This window comes from Balaenoptera borealis, assembly GCF_965194805.1.
Source record: "Balaenoptera borealis genome assembly, chromosome: 1".
Lineage (NCBI taxonomy): Eukaryota > Metazoa > Chordata > Mammalia > Artiodactyla > Balaenopteridae > Balaenoptera > Balaenoptera borealis.
The window spans coordinates 16,872,561-16,890,033 of NC_138860.1; the positions used below are offsets into that span (position 1 = coordinate 16,872,561).

Consider the following 17,473-nt stretch of genomic DNA (forward strand, 5'->3'; position numbering starts at 1 on the left):
TTCTTTTCTACTATATGCATTCAATGCTATAAATTTCCCTGTAGGCACTGCTTTTGCTGCATCCCACAAATTTTGCCAAGTTGTGTTTTAGTTTTCATGTAGTTCAAAATTTTTTTTTCTTGATGATTCTTCTTTGACTATGTATTATTTAGTAGGGTATTGTTTAATCTCCAAATATTTCAGGAACTTTAAACTATCTTTTTGTTATTACTTTTTAGTTTAATTCCATTGTGGTCTAAACACATACTTTGTATGATATCTACTCTTTTGAAGTCGTTAAGGTATACTTTATGGCTCAGAATGTGGTCTATCCTGGTGAATATTCCATGTGAGCTTGAGAAGAGTGTGTGGTTATTGTTGGATGAAGTAGTCTATAAATGTCAATTAGATCCAGTTGAGTGATAGTGCTGTTCAGTTCAATTGTATCCTTACTGACATTCTGCCTGCCAGATCTATCAGTTACTTACAAAGGGGTATTGAAGCCTCCAATTACAATAGTGAATTTGTTTACCTCTCCTTGCAGTTCTATTAGTTTTTACTTCTTGTGTTTTGGTGCTCTGTTGTTAGGTACATACACATTTAGGACAGTTATGTCTTCTTTGAGAATTGACTCCTTTATCATGTAATGCCCATCTTTATTCCAGATTATTTTCCTTACTCTGAAGTCTGTTTTGTCTGAAATTAATGTAGCTACTCCAACTTTCTTTTGCTTAATGTTAGATAGTACATCTTTCTCCATGCCTTTACTTTTAATCTGTTTGTGTTTTTTGACTAATCCAAGTCTACTTTCAAATAACACTATATTGTTTCATGGGTAGTTCAACTACCTTATAACAGATTATTCCCAACTCCTCCCTTCCATCCCTTATAATATTGCTGTCATTTATTTACCTTATCCATAAGCTATAATCACTGATTATATTTTTGTTATTATTATTTTGAACAAGCCCGTTATCTGTAAGATCAATTAAGATCTCTACCTTCATTTATTTCTTCTCTAATGTTCCTCATTTCATGTAGAGCTGAATTTCTAACGTGTATCAGACAGAGGAAGACAAATGCTACATTGTATCGTTTATATGCAGAATCTAAAAATAATACAAACAAATGTATATGCAAAACAGAAACAGACTTACAGATATAGAAAACAAACTACTGGTTACCAAAGGGGAGAGGGAAGGAGGGAGGGGCAAATTAGGGGTATGGGACTAAGAGTTACTAACCACTATGTATAAAATAGATAAACAACAAGGATATATTGTATAGCACAGGGAATTATAGCCATTATCTTATAATAACTTTTAATGGAGTATAGTCTGTAAAAATACTGAATCACTATGCTGTACACCTGAAACTAATATAATATTGCAAATCAACTATACTTCATTTTTTTTAAAGAGGAAAAAATTAGAAATAAATTTTTTTAAATATCCAAAATGATTTATTATAGTAAAATTAAAAAAAAAGTAGTTAAAAATATCAAAAGTTTAAGATCATTTGCACAAAACAAACCTTTTCATTTACTTTTTTGAAACCTAGATTATTGTTATACATATATATTTATAAAACTTAAACCATCCATAGTTCTAGTCTTCAGGGTTCATCAAGTGCCGACATTAAAAAATCACTATCATGCTTCTCACATATGCCTAACTTCATACATTCAAGTTTAAGAGTAATATGAATTACTTACTATTGCAAAATGTTCCCGATATGTCATGCGCCACTCTTGCAAACATTATGTTGATTCCTGAGTACCCCTAGAATCACAATTACAAATAAAAAGAAAGCTAGAATATGGATTTCAGCACCACAAGAAAATAATACTTCATTATATAAAGTTCTATTGCATTCATGCTATCCAAAAGGAAGGATTTTATTCGAATTAATTAATTTGTCTTTTATCTAAGCATTTTTTTTTCTAAGCATTTTTATCACACAAATTCTTTTCGTGCTCGAAAGCAGTGTCTGTTACAACCTCTTATCCTTCATGTCACTCGGGCTTTGTCACTTTTGTTTCATAAACACAAAGCAACAGATGTGGGGCTTTTCCCTGGGGCCTGAATAGGCTTGTTATTAAGCCCTGGGCTTATTCATAAAAGCAGATATTTAGGGTTGGGGCTCTGTTGTACCGGAGTGGAGAGCCAGATCCCTAGTGACAGAGGTTCCTGCATGTTCTTTAATACATTTATTTTCTGTGTGTTTGTAAGGTAGGAACCCTCTAAAGAGGTTGACCCTGGGCAGAGGTCCTTCCTTCCAGGGTTTTCTTAAGAAAAATAAAATTGTCCAAAATCATTTCCATTGAGGATAAGCCTGCTTTACAAAGGAGAAACATATGCTTTTATGTAGTCTGACCATTTATTTACAGTATCCACTGTCGATTTAGTACTTTACCTCTTTAACAACTTTGCCTGTTTCACATGCATGAAAAGCATTCGTTTCTGTCCTCAATCAAATGCTGCTTCTTTGGTTACTCAACAATAAATGATTTGTCCTCTCTTCCTTCTGAACTTCTTCAGCATTTGTTTGAATCACTTCTGTGATACTTACCACAGGTGGCCTTCTATTATGATTATTTGGGTATAACACCTTTCCTTTTTCATTCATTTAGTCAACAAATATTATTTTGCACAAAACAAGGTACCTACCCATATGAAGCTTACCATCTCATGTGGGACACAAAATAAATATATAGTATCAAAGAATGGTAATTGCTATGAAGAAAATAGAGCCGTTTAAAATGATAGAAAGTTTCAGGGGTACTATTTTATGTGCAGGTAGTGAGGGAGGGTCTCTTTGAACAGGGATGTGACGAAGAGAAGGAATGAACCATGGGAATAACTGGAGACAAAGCTGTTTAGGTGGAGGCATCTCTAAGTATAAAGACTGAGAGGCAGAGTGTTAAGTAAGCAGAGGTGTTGCTAGAGACGATTCAATGAGGGGAAATGTAGAAGAAAAATCGTGTCAGAAAAGGAGCCAAATGCACCATCATCAAGATCAAGGAAAAACATGTAGATTGTGAGCTCTGTGAAGACAGGTGGCTATGTCATTGTGTTGCTCAGAGCTTCTCCAGGCTGCCATCCACAGCTCGTAAAAACTATGTGTTTAAGAAAGTCTCCATATATCTGGATTTCAACTGATAAATCTTACCTGCTAATTTTGTTTTATTTGAGGGCATGATGGGAAATTTGAAGTGCAGTTAAATGATATCCATCTAGCAATTTAATATAATTTAAATTATAACCAAAATAACATAAGAAATCAGCATGACCTCTCTGGTAATTGTTGATCTTTTTCCTCCTAGGATTTCCAAACTGTATTGCCATCATTTGATCTCTTCTCAAAGTATGGAAAATTGTATTCAAAAGCTGGACAAATTGTATAAAGGTATGCATTTTTGCTAAAAGGTACTTCAAAAAATGCTATAGTAAATAACATAAAAAATCAAATGAGACTGATTTAACTATCAAGCATTTTAAAAAAAACATGCTATAATAATATTTATACATAATACAACTCCATATATTTCTTTCATTCTAGTCTAATGGTTTTCAACATTCAAAAATCATGGATTTTGTATTTCAAATCTCTGCTCCAAAATGAACTCAAAGTAGAACTGAAAACTACCTGAAGTACCCTTTCTCTTTAAATTAATTAATACAGTAAATAAATAGTTTTACACAATATAATGAGAAAGTATTGATGGTGTCCAAAAGCTAAAATATTTCTCATTACTGTATAGATACAGTATAGTTTAAAATACTATATTCAATATGTGTGTTATTTAAAGTGTGAGGTGCCTTTAGTGGATTCCAAATAAATAGCATCTTGGGTCTCTGATGACCAAAGTTTACAGACTAGAGAAGAACAGAGATACCCACATAAAATTCAAGATCACAAAATTAACTCTCAATGAACGCTGTATTTAATTGCTAAGGTGTTTTAGAGTAGAGAAGTGATTACAATCAAAGGGAGACTAATAGGAGGTATTCTGACATCAGCCAAATTTAAAGGAGATATTGAATGAAGACAGAAAAGATCACTACAGTTGAAGGAAAAGAGGCAGGAATGAGAAATCAGGCTAGTTAATTCCCCAGGGTTCCTCCCACACCAAGAACCAGGGAAAGCTCTGGTCTGTTGGAAAGAACACAAAGTAGATGCAAGCAACTATGTTCCTTAGATTTAGTTAGTATTGCCTCTCCCACATTTATAACTTTGGATGCTCCAACTGGAAGTCAGTATGTTAAATGTAGATAGAAATGACCACCTTTTAACTCCTCCAAAGGAATATATGAGGGGAAATATGAAATACTCTGAGTCAATGGAGAAACATACATATAATGCTGAGTGGAATTACAGTTTCAAAGGTTTATAAAATAAGTACCATTACCCATTGGAGCATTTATCTAGTATTTGTGACTCACAGCATGAAGTAGTCTAAATACAATTTTTCATATTTGTGTATGATTTCAGATTTTAATTCAAAGATACATCCTGTTCATAATGGCCAAAGGTTGAAAATAACTTGAATACTCATTAGTATATGTTAAGTTAAATAAATGCTAAGACACATGAAATGCAATACTATGAAGACATTAAAAATGTTAACATAGATCTTTACCTATTAATTTGAAAAAATGCCTCCAATATATTTCTAAGAAAAGAAAGCTGGGTTCAAAGGAAACTATGTAGTCTGATTCCATTAAAAAACATGTATATGTGTGCGTGTGTGTATGTGTGTGTGTACACACACATATGTATAATGTGTATGTATGTATAAAAAACACACTTGTATGTGCTTATTTATGTATTGCATATGTATGTATACATTCGTATAATGCAAAAATGTTACTGGTAGTTATCTCTACCAGTAACGAGATTAGGGGTACATTTTGGGGGGATATTTCTTTATGGTCTCACTTTTTGAAATTTTTATCTAATCAGACAAAAGCAAATTGTTAAACAATAGGAACTACTTGCTCTTCTCTACCAATTACAAAAACATCTTGACTTTATTCAATTCAATCATAATAATTCGGAGACAATTATCTTTTTTTCTAAAAACATCTTGACTTTATTCAATTCAGTCATAATAATTCAGAGACAATTATCTTTTTTTCTGAAGACAAAATAATGACTTGCTAAATTATTTATAAGAAAGACAAGGATGAGTAACAAATGTTTCACATTACTTTTCATTAAAAAGAGTGCACAATGCACAGATACAAATATGTGAGAGATGTTTTTAAAAAGTGTTTGCTAACTCTTCTCTTGGATGTTTAACTATTTTGTGAATTGAAAGTGTTATCAAAATGTCATCTCCTCCTCTTAGAAAGGAAATTAATATCTAGTGCTTAATTTTGGTAAGTGAAGGGTAGCAGCCTTAGCTGATGCTCTCCTATTAAGATTTAATTTCACCAAATACAACACAGTCCTTCTGCACTTTGTGAAGAAGGCCGAGACAGGAACACTTGCACCAAAGTGTTTAATAAAGATGCCGTGGTAATTTTTAGAGCTATCTATTTGATTGCTTCATCTTCAAGGTAGTTCATCACTTCGCTATAATTCACCCGACATTGCCTCGTACACCCACATTACACTTGCCCGTCAGTCCGATTAGAAATAGTGATACCTTTATCAGATTAATCTTTCTTTCCTTTAGCATGTCTGAGTTTAGGATAAGCAGAGCCCACACCTACCCATTTTGATTAATGCACTAAGACTTCAGCCACTGAAATTGCACAGCGTGAATTAGATTTTAAACACACACATATTTTAAAATCTACTCCCTGACTAGGATAATATGATTTCTTTTAATTTCTTTAATTTTTCTATATAACTACTCATTTTTGTAACCTTTGATAGTTTCCCAAAGGCACCTTTGTTTAAATCAGTATATGCTATATCCCGTCAGCTTGCACTGCCGTCTTTTCAGCTCCATTCATCTTTCCAGACAGAAGAGTCTCTTTGAATATTAGAATGGAGAAAAATTAGCACCATAAGATGAAATCATTGGTTAGTCCAACATCAGTGTGAGTTTTCTTGCATTATGCGCTTCTCACTTTTTTCACATTCTTCTTTGCAATGGGCTTTGGCCCAGGCTATCGTTCTGCTAAAAAGTGGTTCAGTTTTGAGGCCATATATGATTAGTTTTAATGGAATTATTTGTTATGTATGAAAAATAATGTACTTGCTTCCCCTTTTCATAGGAATTTGGCATAGGCATGACTCAAGTAGCTGAGAAAAAAAATAAAAATGAAAAATAAGTTTGGTTAGTACCTGAATTGGGAAAGGGGTGAAATTCCATTGTCTTTTTCCAGAGGAAATATGGTCTCAGCCGCTGTGTAAGGAAAAGGAAGATACATGAGGGGAGAGTAATAATCAGGCATAGAAGCTACATATGTGCCTGTTAGGGTTACATTTTTAATTCAACAAGAAAAATTACTACACCTTGTTATTCAGTTTGGCACTATGTGAATTTATAACCCTTTTCAGTTTAGTCATAGTGAATTGGCAAGAAACAAAACAGAAAGCAAAATATCTTTAGTATCTTCATCTTTTGACTAAAGATGATATAACAACCCACTTGCCTCTAGGAAGACATTCTGCTGTGTTCCCTTATGACTGAGGCAGGCTGGCTGGACACTCTGTGTGTCTAGTGGCACACACCAGCAATGTTGTTGACCAGGACCTGCAGCAGTGTAGACAGAGATCAGAGAAAAGGGTAATTCCAGCAGGGATAGAAATGAGTCAAATCAGGGGTGTAGCATCCTAGACTCTTAACTGAGCTTAACTCTAAGTGAGGAATATTTAGAGAATTTGAGAACTCATGTTACTGGGTTCTTTTTCTCCTTTCATTTTACTGTTTTGGTTTTAGAAAACGAGACAAAATGTAAACATGAGGTTATGGTGTGAAGTGTGTTGAATAGAAGACCCCACTGCCTGGAACCCTGGATTCTACTTTGATGGCTGCTGAATAACCTTGACACAAGTCTCTCAACATTTGAAGTATTTCCTATTCTCTCTCTCTCTCTCTCTCTCATTCTCTCTCCCTCCTCCCTTCTCTCTCTATCTCTCTCTCCTCCCCCTCCCCCCATCTGTCCAAAGAAGAAACTGGAACCATCCCTGGTTCATTAAAAACTCTACAGTTCTAAAAGGAAAATACAAATGAGGAGCCTACAGAAAATACACTTAAACCGTACTTATTATGATTCAATAAACTAATATTTTACAGCAGACTACTCATGAATTAATTACAGTGTGAAAAAAATATATATATATATATCTATATATATATGGTGTGTGTGTGTATGAACTGTGGGTCTTTTACCTCTGAGAACGTCTGTCACAGCCACGGCCACTGGTGACCAAAAGTGCCACAGATGGTTCCACTGAAGTGGCCATATTCTGACCCCGTCCTCCTAGTCACACCAGTGTTGGGAGCCCAAGCGAAGGGCAGCTAGCATGAAGAATGAGTGATGAATGGTTTGAAGAATGAATGGGGTAAAGTGGCATGGTATGAAAGCTCTGCTCTGAGGGAAACTGTGACTCATCAGACCAGTTCGAACCCCCTCGGGATGTTGAACTTGAGACACAGAGACACAGACCCCGGTGAGTGTGGCAGCAGAAACATAGACACCCTCAGGCGGAGAAGACATTTGCAGGTCTCTACTGCAAAGAGGTCATCTGCTTGCAGGGTCTATCCAGCTCATTGTATTCACTTAGTAAGTGGTTTCTGATTGAAAAACAAGTGTCTGACTGATTAGATTATGAAATTTTAGAGTATGCCTCCTAGCTCTTTGAATCTTTAATAACAATTCACAATCTATTAAGTGTTTTGAAGATGCTGGGTGAATATTTGTTAATTCTGACCTTAGCATGAACTTGTAAGACAATTACTGGAATTAGAAAGAGTCTGAACATTGCCCACTTCAAAGCTACATGACAAGTCAGTGATTCAGTCTGTAACCTTGCCCTTCTCATTATGATAGTCTAAGCTAGATTTTTTAAAACTCTTTGGTATAATGAGGTATTATGTGAGAGGTTATGATTTGTGAAGCTTTATATGAAAAGATTCATTTTTTAAAACATCTTTAATGCTATTTTTTAAAAAAACAGTTAACATTCATTTAGAGCATTCATTCAATAACATTCAATTTGGTGAATATGTTGGGAATTATAGTAAGTATAGGTTTGTAGAAAATTCAAATAAGTAATAAAGACTTTTTTAAAAAAATAAGACAACATTTATTGCAAGGAGGAATTTGCTGCCATTCGGGGATAGGAGAATAGAAATAGAATGGGAAAATATTATTGGGTGTTATACAAAATAACAGAAGAAAGTTATGAATTACTTTATCTTGTAAAGTGTAAGGAGGTGAGTGGAAGTAGCTAGATTTAGAGCAGATCAGGGTCCTTTGAAACGTTATGCGTTGCGTCTATACCAGATGACAAAATGGACAATTCAACTCTCAAACTTCATTGACTCTGGAAACAACTGATGAAAAACAAAAACAAAAACCCAAGATGATGTTTTTTCTGAGTGGGGAGTCTATAGCTCGGCCTCTTGTTATGACGGGTTCTTACTCTACTAAGCCAAGTTTCGCTCTTCCCCGATTATTTTTTTCTTCTTTTATAGGATGTATTACTTTATAGTAAGGGAATCAATAATTCCTGTTCTTTTCTAATAATAATCTTAGGAGACTGGAATCTTATTCTAATGCTACTGCTAGGACTCACAATATTTTGGGAATTCATTCTTTTAAAATAACTTTCAGCATTAGATTATGAGCTATTGCATAGTCTTAGTGCTCCAAAGTTACCTGTCCTGGAAATTCAGAAACAAAACTGTGAGTGACAGAAAATTGTGAATTGGCCTGCCCCAGTCTGCAAGGTTCACATGTAGTGACCAACCTTCCTCTCTCTCCCCCCTTTCTCTCTCTCTCATGTTTTATCACTACACCCAAGAAAAATAATTCCTGCTCTGGATATATTCTTGAGAACTGCAAAGTATTTCATGATTCAGAATGCCAGTTTTATCTTTGTCACTATTACCCAAACTCGTGCATGACTCAGGTGCTCTGTAGCCAATCCGTGTAATGTATTTGTTTTTCACCACCACACTCCCTGCTCCTCCCCCCACCCCGGCACACACATAAGTTCCTGATAACTATAGAGGGTATCCAGATGAGCCAAAAATGCCTTTGCATTGAGGAGAAAGAAGAATGAAATATGGACTCTTAGTAGAGAATAGAATGGGGAAAGCAGTCTGTTGCTTCTTGAAAACTACTTAACTACATCAACTTATATACAATTTCTTTCCTACATTCCCAATATGAGCTAATTCTGTATGAATATTGACCATTAAAACATCAAGAGCACTGTGGAGGTTTAAAGGCATATACCTTGAGAGTATTCAGAACTGGACCCTCCAGTACTTCTGAAATCAAAATACTCATCAACTTTCGTGTAGTTAATCAAGTAATGCCTTTCTTTCCTGCTGGTCTCTAATTTCTTTGAGGGCAAATACTGTCTCTCTTGATAAATGCCCTCTATCCAACATCAGGCAGAACACCAAGCACCGAATAAAATACCTGTTGGATAAATATTGTTAAGAAAGTTCCAAAAATGTTTCAAGAAATAGAAGCTATAAAATAATAGATAGCTTCCTAAGAAAGTGCCTATAAAGACACCATCACTCATTTGAATGCACACATTATGGAGTGTTATTTTTTAACTAGTCCCATTAGTTTGTAGTTATGATATAGTTGATTTTGGATATAAGTTTAGATATACACTAAGTTGGCTGATCCTGAGATCAAGTTATGATCGATACTTGGTTTAAGTGTTTCTTCTGGGAAGTAATCTTTTTTATTTGTAAATTTTTTGGTAGTTCTCCTTATTTGTGGTAATATATTGTTGTGGCTGTGAAGTCAATATTGCATTCTTATCTCAGGGAAATTGTGAATTTTGTTACCAATTGTATCCCCTTTTTATTCTGGTCCCTCACATTCATGGCCGGCCTCTCATAGCTGTATGGTGTCCACTTTATGTGCTAATCTTGTCTTTAGTCTCATTTTATTTTTTCCTCCAACTCTTCTTTTAATTTTGCCCCGATTTTCTCTTCCATTTTATTTTCTTTTCCAGTGTAAAGCGGCTCAAAACCTTTTAGGAACAAAGTGAAAGCACAGTAAAAAATAAATCACAAATTTTTTTGTAGAGCTTATGTAAGATCATAGTGATGCCTGAAAAGCAGTAGCACTGCTGGATCAATAGAAGTCACTTGGGCCAAGTTCCAGTTTATAATAAACCACTACATAAAGAATCAGAATAAAATTGTATTGCAAAATGAGTGAGTAAATGAATGAAGAGCACAGGAGAATGTTGTTTAGTTTGGTCTGTATTCCATGAGTTAAACTCTGTTAGCTCCTGTCTTTAAGTTCATCTAAAACTACAACTCATCACATCTTTGTGTTGCATCTTCAACAATGAGCTTTCTAGCTCTTCTGTAGTAAATGAACTCTGCCCTCACTTAACGCTCTGAATGAAAGACTCTAAATGAGAGCAATGACATTAATTTGGATTGAGAACGTGACTGATTTTTGATGCGTCCTAGAAGGAGCCCGCAATGCCAAAACACTTTTCTGTTCTCCCATTTTATAATCTCAAACTTTTTCCTTTGAGAATGGAGTGAAATCCCAACTTGATCTGTGGTTTGTACTTTGCTTGCTCCTTTGGGGGTTCAGTGTCCCCAGCAGGCTCCGTCACAGAGCACAGTAGGATAATGCTAAGCACTCTTCCACTTGTAAATACTTCAACCTCTTAATGAGGAAATGACCTTGCAGCCGGTGCTAACAGATACAGCCACTTATCAGTACATTGAGTTCAATGTATAGTTCTCAGCTGCTTATTCGTGATGTGGGATGCAGTTCATTTGCACACTGTGGCATTAAACAATCCTTGCCACAAAGTGACGTCAGTACATTAAGGAATCCTGATTTTAGGAAATGACAAAATTGCACATACTGGTAGGGATAAATCACTGATTCAAATAGAGAGGAAGCATACACTGTGTGTTTAACGCTAAGCTGAACAGTTACTTTGCTGCCTTGTAGGGGGAATTGTAAGACCATACGAATTGCAAGTAAAGCCCAAGCTCCTATGAGGATACCTAATAATGATTATTTCATAGGCTTGAAGTGTTCCATAGTCAACGTGTTTTCCAGCTGGAAATTAGTCTGTGCTATTTAATGTATTTTCAAGGCATTCATACTTAATTCCAAAAACCTAATAGAAATTAGTTTTCATACCTCTTTTCATGTGAAAATAATCCAATTGAATGAAACATAAAAAATAGTTTTTAAAAAGTAGTCCTTCATTCATACTTAATATTGTAAATTAATAACATCACTGACTAGGAGAAAGGAATATGTACAACAAGATCATTTTGTGATTTTTGGAACCTGGATAGTTTACTCATTCTTTGCTCAACAAGGATTCAATACAGAATCTTTCATCTTTGAGCATTACTGTATTAAAAGTAATGTGACCAGAGAAATATTTTAGTAAATGGAAGATGAAATTACTTCCCTTAAAGAGTTAAGTCCAGTTGACATGAAGAATCTGAAGAGTAATTAAAAGCAAAACAAAGTTATTTAGTATAAGAATTTTTTTTAAAGTTTGTTTCATGCCTAAAAGGTAAGCAAATAGGATTAAAGTGAGATGGGAATAGTTAAGAAAAATTTCTTGGATGGGACAAATGTTAAGACCTAATAGTAATAAGGATCTTGAATTGACTGAATTGAAAATTTGAACAAGAGGGTTATCAGGCAAAGAAAATTACATAAGCAAAAGCATAGAAACAGAAATGATCAAGATGTATGCAAAAGGAAATTTTTAAAAATCTTAACTGGACAAATAGCAAAAGAAGATTAAAATAGTTTGATTTGAATTGAACTTAAAGAAGGGAGTTAACAATTTTTTTATTGAAGTATTGTTTGTATACAATATTACATAAGTTACAGCTGTACAGCCTAGCAATTCACAACTTTTAAAGATTATACTCCATTTATAGTTATTATAAAATATTGACTATATTCCCTGTGCTGTACAATATATCCTTGTAGCATATTTATTTCATATATAGTAGTTTGTACCTCTTAATCCTCTGCCCCTATACTGCCCCTCCCCTCTTCCCTCTCCCCATTGGTAACCATTAGTTTGTTTTCTAGATCTGTGAATCTATCTCTTTTTTTGTTATATTCACTAATTTGTTGTATTTTTTTAGATCCCACATATAAGTGATGTCATATAATATTTGTCTTTCTCCTATTTGAGCAGTTCTGATTTTTTAAACACCGCAGGACCAAGAAACCAAGCATAAAATGGCAGCTAAAAGACTGAGAGGTGAAGTTGACCTTGTACAGTCTCCTGGGGCTAGAAAGATATAAATTGGAGTTCAGGTCTATGTAGGAAGCCAGGGCTTGAGAATGATCAAGATCCAAGAGAATTAAGAGTGAAAAGAAATGAATCCAACATTCAAGACCTTTTTTTCTTGAGGCATTTGTGATTTGTGAAAAGCACTCTAAAAGCTGAGACACTAAGCAGAGCTTTTGATAGTCTCCAGATTATGTGAGAAAACAACATCCAGTTTCTTCCAAGGATGAGGATTCTTGGTAAATATATTTTCAGATGGAACATGGAAGTGCTATCCTAGTGCAAGAGTAGGCAAAAAAATACATTATCATCTGTATTAGTTTGCTCAGGTAGCCATAAGAGAATTCCACAGATTGGGTGGCTTCAACAACAGAAATTTATCTTCTCACAGTACTGGAGGCAGGAAGTTCAAGATCAAAGTGCCAGCATGGTTGGTTTCTGGTAAGGCATCTTTTCCTGGCTTGCAGATGACTGCTTTCTTGCTGTATCCTTACATGGCCTTTCCTCTGTGCATGTACTTCCTGATCTCTTCCTCTTCTTATAAGAACACCAGTCCTATTGGTTTAGGGCCCCATTTTTAAGACCTCATTTAAACTTAATTACCTCCTTAAAGGTTCTTTCTCTAAATACAGTCACATTTGAGATGGGAGATAGGGCTTCAGCATATGAATTGAAGGGGGTGGGAGACACATTTAGTCCATAACATCATCGCAAAGATGGAAACCTATCTATCTTCAACTTAATCACACAATAGGTTAAGGTGATTGGCACTTCCATTAACTGTTGTCCAGAAGCCAAAGTAAATTTTTTGAAAGAGCATCTTGAGCCATTACATGTTTCATAAACAATGAATATATGCAATGAAAAACAAAAGAACAAGATAAAACCTAGGGAGGGGGGAGAAAAACCTTAATGAAATGGAGATGAGTTATCTACTTGATAAAGAGTTCAAAGTAATGGTCATAAAGATGCTAACCAATCTCAGGGAAAGAGTGAATGAACACAGAGAGAACTTCAACAAAGGGATAGAAAAGATAAGAAAATACCAAACGGAAGTCACAGGACTAAAGAACACAATAACTGAATTGAAAAATACTAGACGAATTCAACAACAGACTAGATGAAACAGAAAAAGAATCAGTGACCTAGAAGGCAGGGCAATGGAACTAACATAAAGCAGCAAAAAGAAAAAAGAATTTAAAAAATTGAAGATAAGAGACCTATGGGACAACATCAAATGGAACAACTTTCACATTATAGGGGTCCTAGAAGGAGAAGAGAGAGAAAATGAGGCAGAAAACTTATTTGAAGAGTTAAGGGCTGAAAATTTCCCTAACCTGCCTGCAAGGAAAAGACATCCATATCCAGGAGGCCCAGAGAGTTCAAATAAGGTGAACCCAAAGAGATCCACAGCAAGACACATTACAATCAAAATATCAGAAGTTAAAAGTAGAGAATCTTAAAAGCAGCAAGAGAAAAATAACTTGTTATGTACAAGGGAACCCCCATAAGATCATCAACAGATTTTTCTGCAGAAGCTTTGCAGGACAGAAGAGAGTGACATGATATATTCAAAGTGCTGAAAGCAAGAAACTTCCAAGGCTATGATTCAGAATTGGAGGAGAGATTAAAAGTTTTCCAGACAAGTAAAAATTAAAGGAGTTCACCACCACTAAACCGGCCTTACAAGAAGTGTTAAAAGACTTCATTAAGCTGAAAAAAGGGGCACTAATTAGTAGCAAGAAAACATAAGAAAGTAAAAATCTCACTGGTAAAGGTAAATATATAGTAAAAGTAGTGGACTAATCAATTATAAAGCTAATATGAAGGTTAAGAGACAAAAGTAGTAAAAATAACTATAACAATTACTAAAGAGATACAGACACAAAAATGGTACAAAATGTCACACCGAAGACAAAATGTTGGGGGTGAGGAAAAATGTAGAGTTTTAGAATGTTTTCAAACTTAACTTGCTATCAAATTAAAATAAACAGATATATATATATATATTTAAGAAAAAAGAGAGAGAGCTCAAAAAATAAAATCAGAAATTAAAGAGAATTTATAGCTGATACTACAGAAATACTAAAGATCATAAGAGACTACTATGAAAATGACAACAAATTGGGAAACCTAGAAGAAATGAATAAATTCCTAGAAATGTACAATCGTCCAAGACTGAACCATAGACTGAACACTAGTTAGGAGAGTGAATCAGTAACAAAAAATGTCCCCTTAAACAAAAGTCCAAGACCAGACAGCTTCACTGATGAATTCTACCAACCATTCAAAGAAGATTTAATACCTATCCTTCTCAAACTCTTCCAAATAATTGAAGAAGGAATGCTTTCAAATTCATTTTATGAGGCCAGTATTATCCTGATACCAAAACCAGACAAACACAGCACAAAGAAAGAAAATTAGAGGTCAATATCACTGATGAACATAGATGCAAAATCCTCCCCAAAATTGCAAACCAAGCTCAACAATTAATTTATGAAAAAAAAAGGCAAGAATATACAATGAAGAAAGGATAATCTCATCAATAAATTGTGTTGAGACCACTGGACAACCATATGCAAAAGAATGAAACTAAACTACTATCTTACATTGTACACAAAAATTCACTCAAATGGACTAATGACTTGAATGTAGACCAGAAGCCATAAAACTTCTAGAAGAAAACATAGGTAGTAAGCTTCTTTTCATCAGTATGATGATGAGTTTTGGATCTGCCTCCGAAAGCAAAGGCAACAAAAGCAAAAATAAATAGGTGAACTACAGCAAAAAAGTTTCTGCACAGCAAAGAAAACCATCAACAAAATGAAAAGATAATGGGAGAAAATATTTGCAAATCATATATCAGATAAGGAGTTTATATCCAAGATATATGAAGAACTCACACAACTCAATAGCAAAAAACAATCTGATTAAAAAATGGGCAAAGGATCTGAATAGACATTTTTTCCAAAGAAGACATACAGATGGCCAACAGGTACATGAAAAGATGCTCAACATCACTAATCATCAGAGAAATGCAAATCAAAACCACAATGAGATATCACCTCATACCTATCAGAATTGGTATCATCAAAAAGACAACACTTATATGTGAAATCTAAAAAAAAAAACGAATAAATGAAACAAAACAGAAACAGACTCATAGATACAGAGAACAAACTAGTGATTGCCAGAGGAGAAGAGAGTGGGGGATAGTGAAACAGATGAAGGGGATTAAGAGGTACAAACTTCCAGTTATAAAATAAATGTCATGGGGGAATATATACAGCATAGGGAATATAGTCAATAATACTGCAATAACTTTGTAGGGTGACAGATGGTAACTAGACTTACAGTAGTGATCATTTCATAATGTATTAAAATATCAAATCACTGTGTTGTACACCTGAAACTAATGTAATATTATAAGTCAATTATACTTCAATTAAAAATGCAAATTAAAAACGCAATAAGGCAGCAGTACATGCTATAATTTCTACAATTTGAAAACAATGACAAAATATTATAAATAACTCTGTGCCTGCACATTTGATAACCTAAATGAAATAGACCAGTTCCTCAAATGACACAATTTGCCAAAACTAACACAAGAAGAAACAGATAATCTGAATAGAACTCTATCCCTTAAAGAAATAGAATCAATAATAAATAACCTTCCAAAAGAGAAAACACAAGGTCCACTTGGGTTCACTGGTGAATTCTATCAAATATTTAAGAGAGGAATTATACCAATTCTCTACAACCTCTTCCAGGGGATAGAAGCAGAGGGTATACTTCCTAACTTATTCTGAGTCCAGCATTACACTAACAGCAAAATCAAATAAAGAAATTTCAAGAAAAGAAAATTACAAACCAGTATCTCTCATGAACATAGATGCAAAATCCTCAACAAAATACTAACTAATCAAATCCAAAAATGTATAGAAAGAATTATACATCACACCAAGTAGGATTTATCCCAGTTATACCAGGCTGGTTCAACATTTGAAAACAAATTAATGTAATGCATAATAACATCAACAGACCAAAAAAAAAAAAAAAAAAAAAAACGATCATATCATTAGATTCAGAAAAAGTATTTGACAAAACAGAACACCCATTTATGATAAAGCTCTCAGTAGACTAGAATTAGAGGAGAAATTCTTCAACTTGATAAAGAATATCTACAAAAAACTTTCATCTAACATACTTAATGATCAGAAGCTAGAAGCTTTCCCATTAAAATCAGGAGCAAGACAAGGATGTCCCCGCTCACTCCTTTTCAACACAGTACTGGAAGTCCTAGTTAATGCAATAAGAAAATAAAAAAGAAATAAAAAGTAGACAGACTGGGAAGGAAGAAATAGAGCTGTATTTATTCATAGATGACATGGTTATCTATGTTGAAAATGCAAACAATCAACAGCAACACAAAACATCCTGGAACTAATAAGCAATTACAGCAAGGTTGTAGTATACAAGCTTAATATTCAAAAGTTGATCACTTTCCTATAAACCACCGATGACCAAGTGGAATTTGAAATTAAAAACACAATTCCATTTAGCACCCCACAAAATGAAATACTTAGGTATGAATTTAACAAAATGTATACATGATCTATGTGAGGAAAATTACAAAACTGATGAATAAAATCAAAGATCAAAGTAAGCGGAGCAATATTCTGTGTTCACATGTATGAAGAAAATATTGTCCAAATGTCAATTCTTCCCAACTTGAGCTATGATTCAATTCAATACCAAAAAAATCCCAGGAAGTTATTTGGTGGATATCAACATATTCTAAAGTTTATATGGCAGAGCCAGAAGACTCAGAATAGCCAACTCAATATTGAAGGAGAAAAACAAAGTTGGAGAACTGATATTACCCAACTTCAAGACTTACTATAAAGATATAATAATCAAGTCAGTGCAGTACTGGTGAAAAGATAGATTAATGTAACAGAATAGGGAGCTCAGAAATAGACCAAGATAAATATAATCAATTGATCTTTGACAAAGGAACAAAGGCAACACAATG

At 34.3% G+C, this 17,473-nt stretch overlaps 1 protein-coding gene across 5 annotated transcripts in view; it reads left to right on the plus strand.

Annotated features, from left to right (window-relative positions):
* The window catches only part of SPATA17 (spermatogenesis associated 17), a 192,379-nt gene extending 182,746 nt beyond the window's left edge, over window positions 1–9,633 (plus strand). For all 5 annotated transcript variants that reach the window (XM_082395107.1, XM_082395108.1, XM_082395109.1 and 2 more), the window contains 2 exons: window positions 3,305–3,387; window positions 6,878–9,633. In XM_082395107.1, the coding sequence (XP_082251233.1) occupies window positions 3,305–3,385 (81 nt within the window). In that variant the 3' untranslated portion in view covers window positions 3,386–3,387; window positions 6,878–9,633. The remainder of the gene's footprint in view (window positions 1–3,304; window positions 3,388–6,877) is intronic.
* The last annotated feature ends 7,840 nt before the right edge of the window (window positions 9,634–17,473 follow it).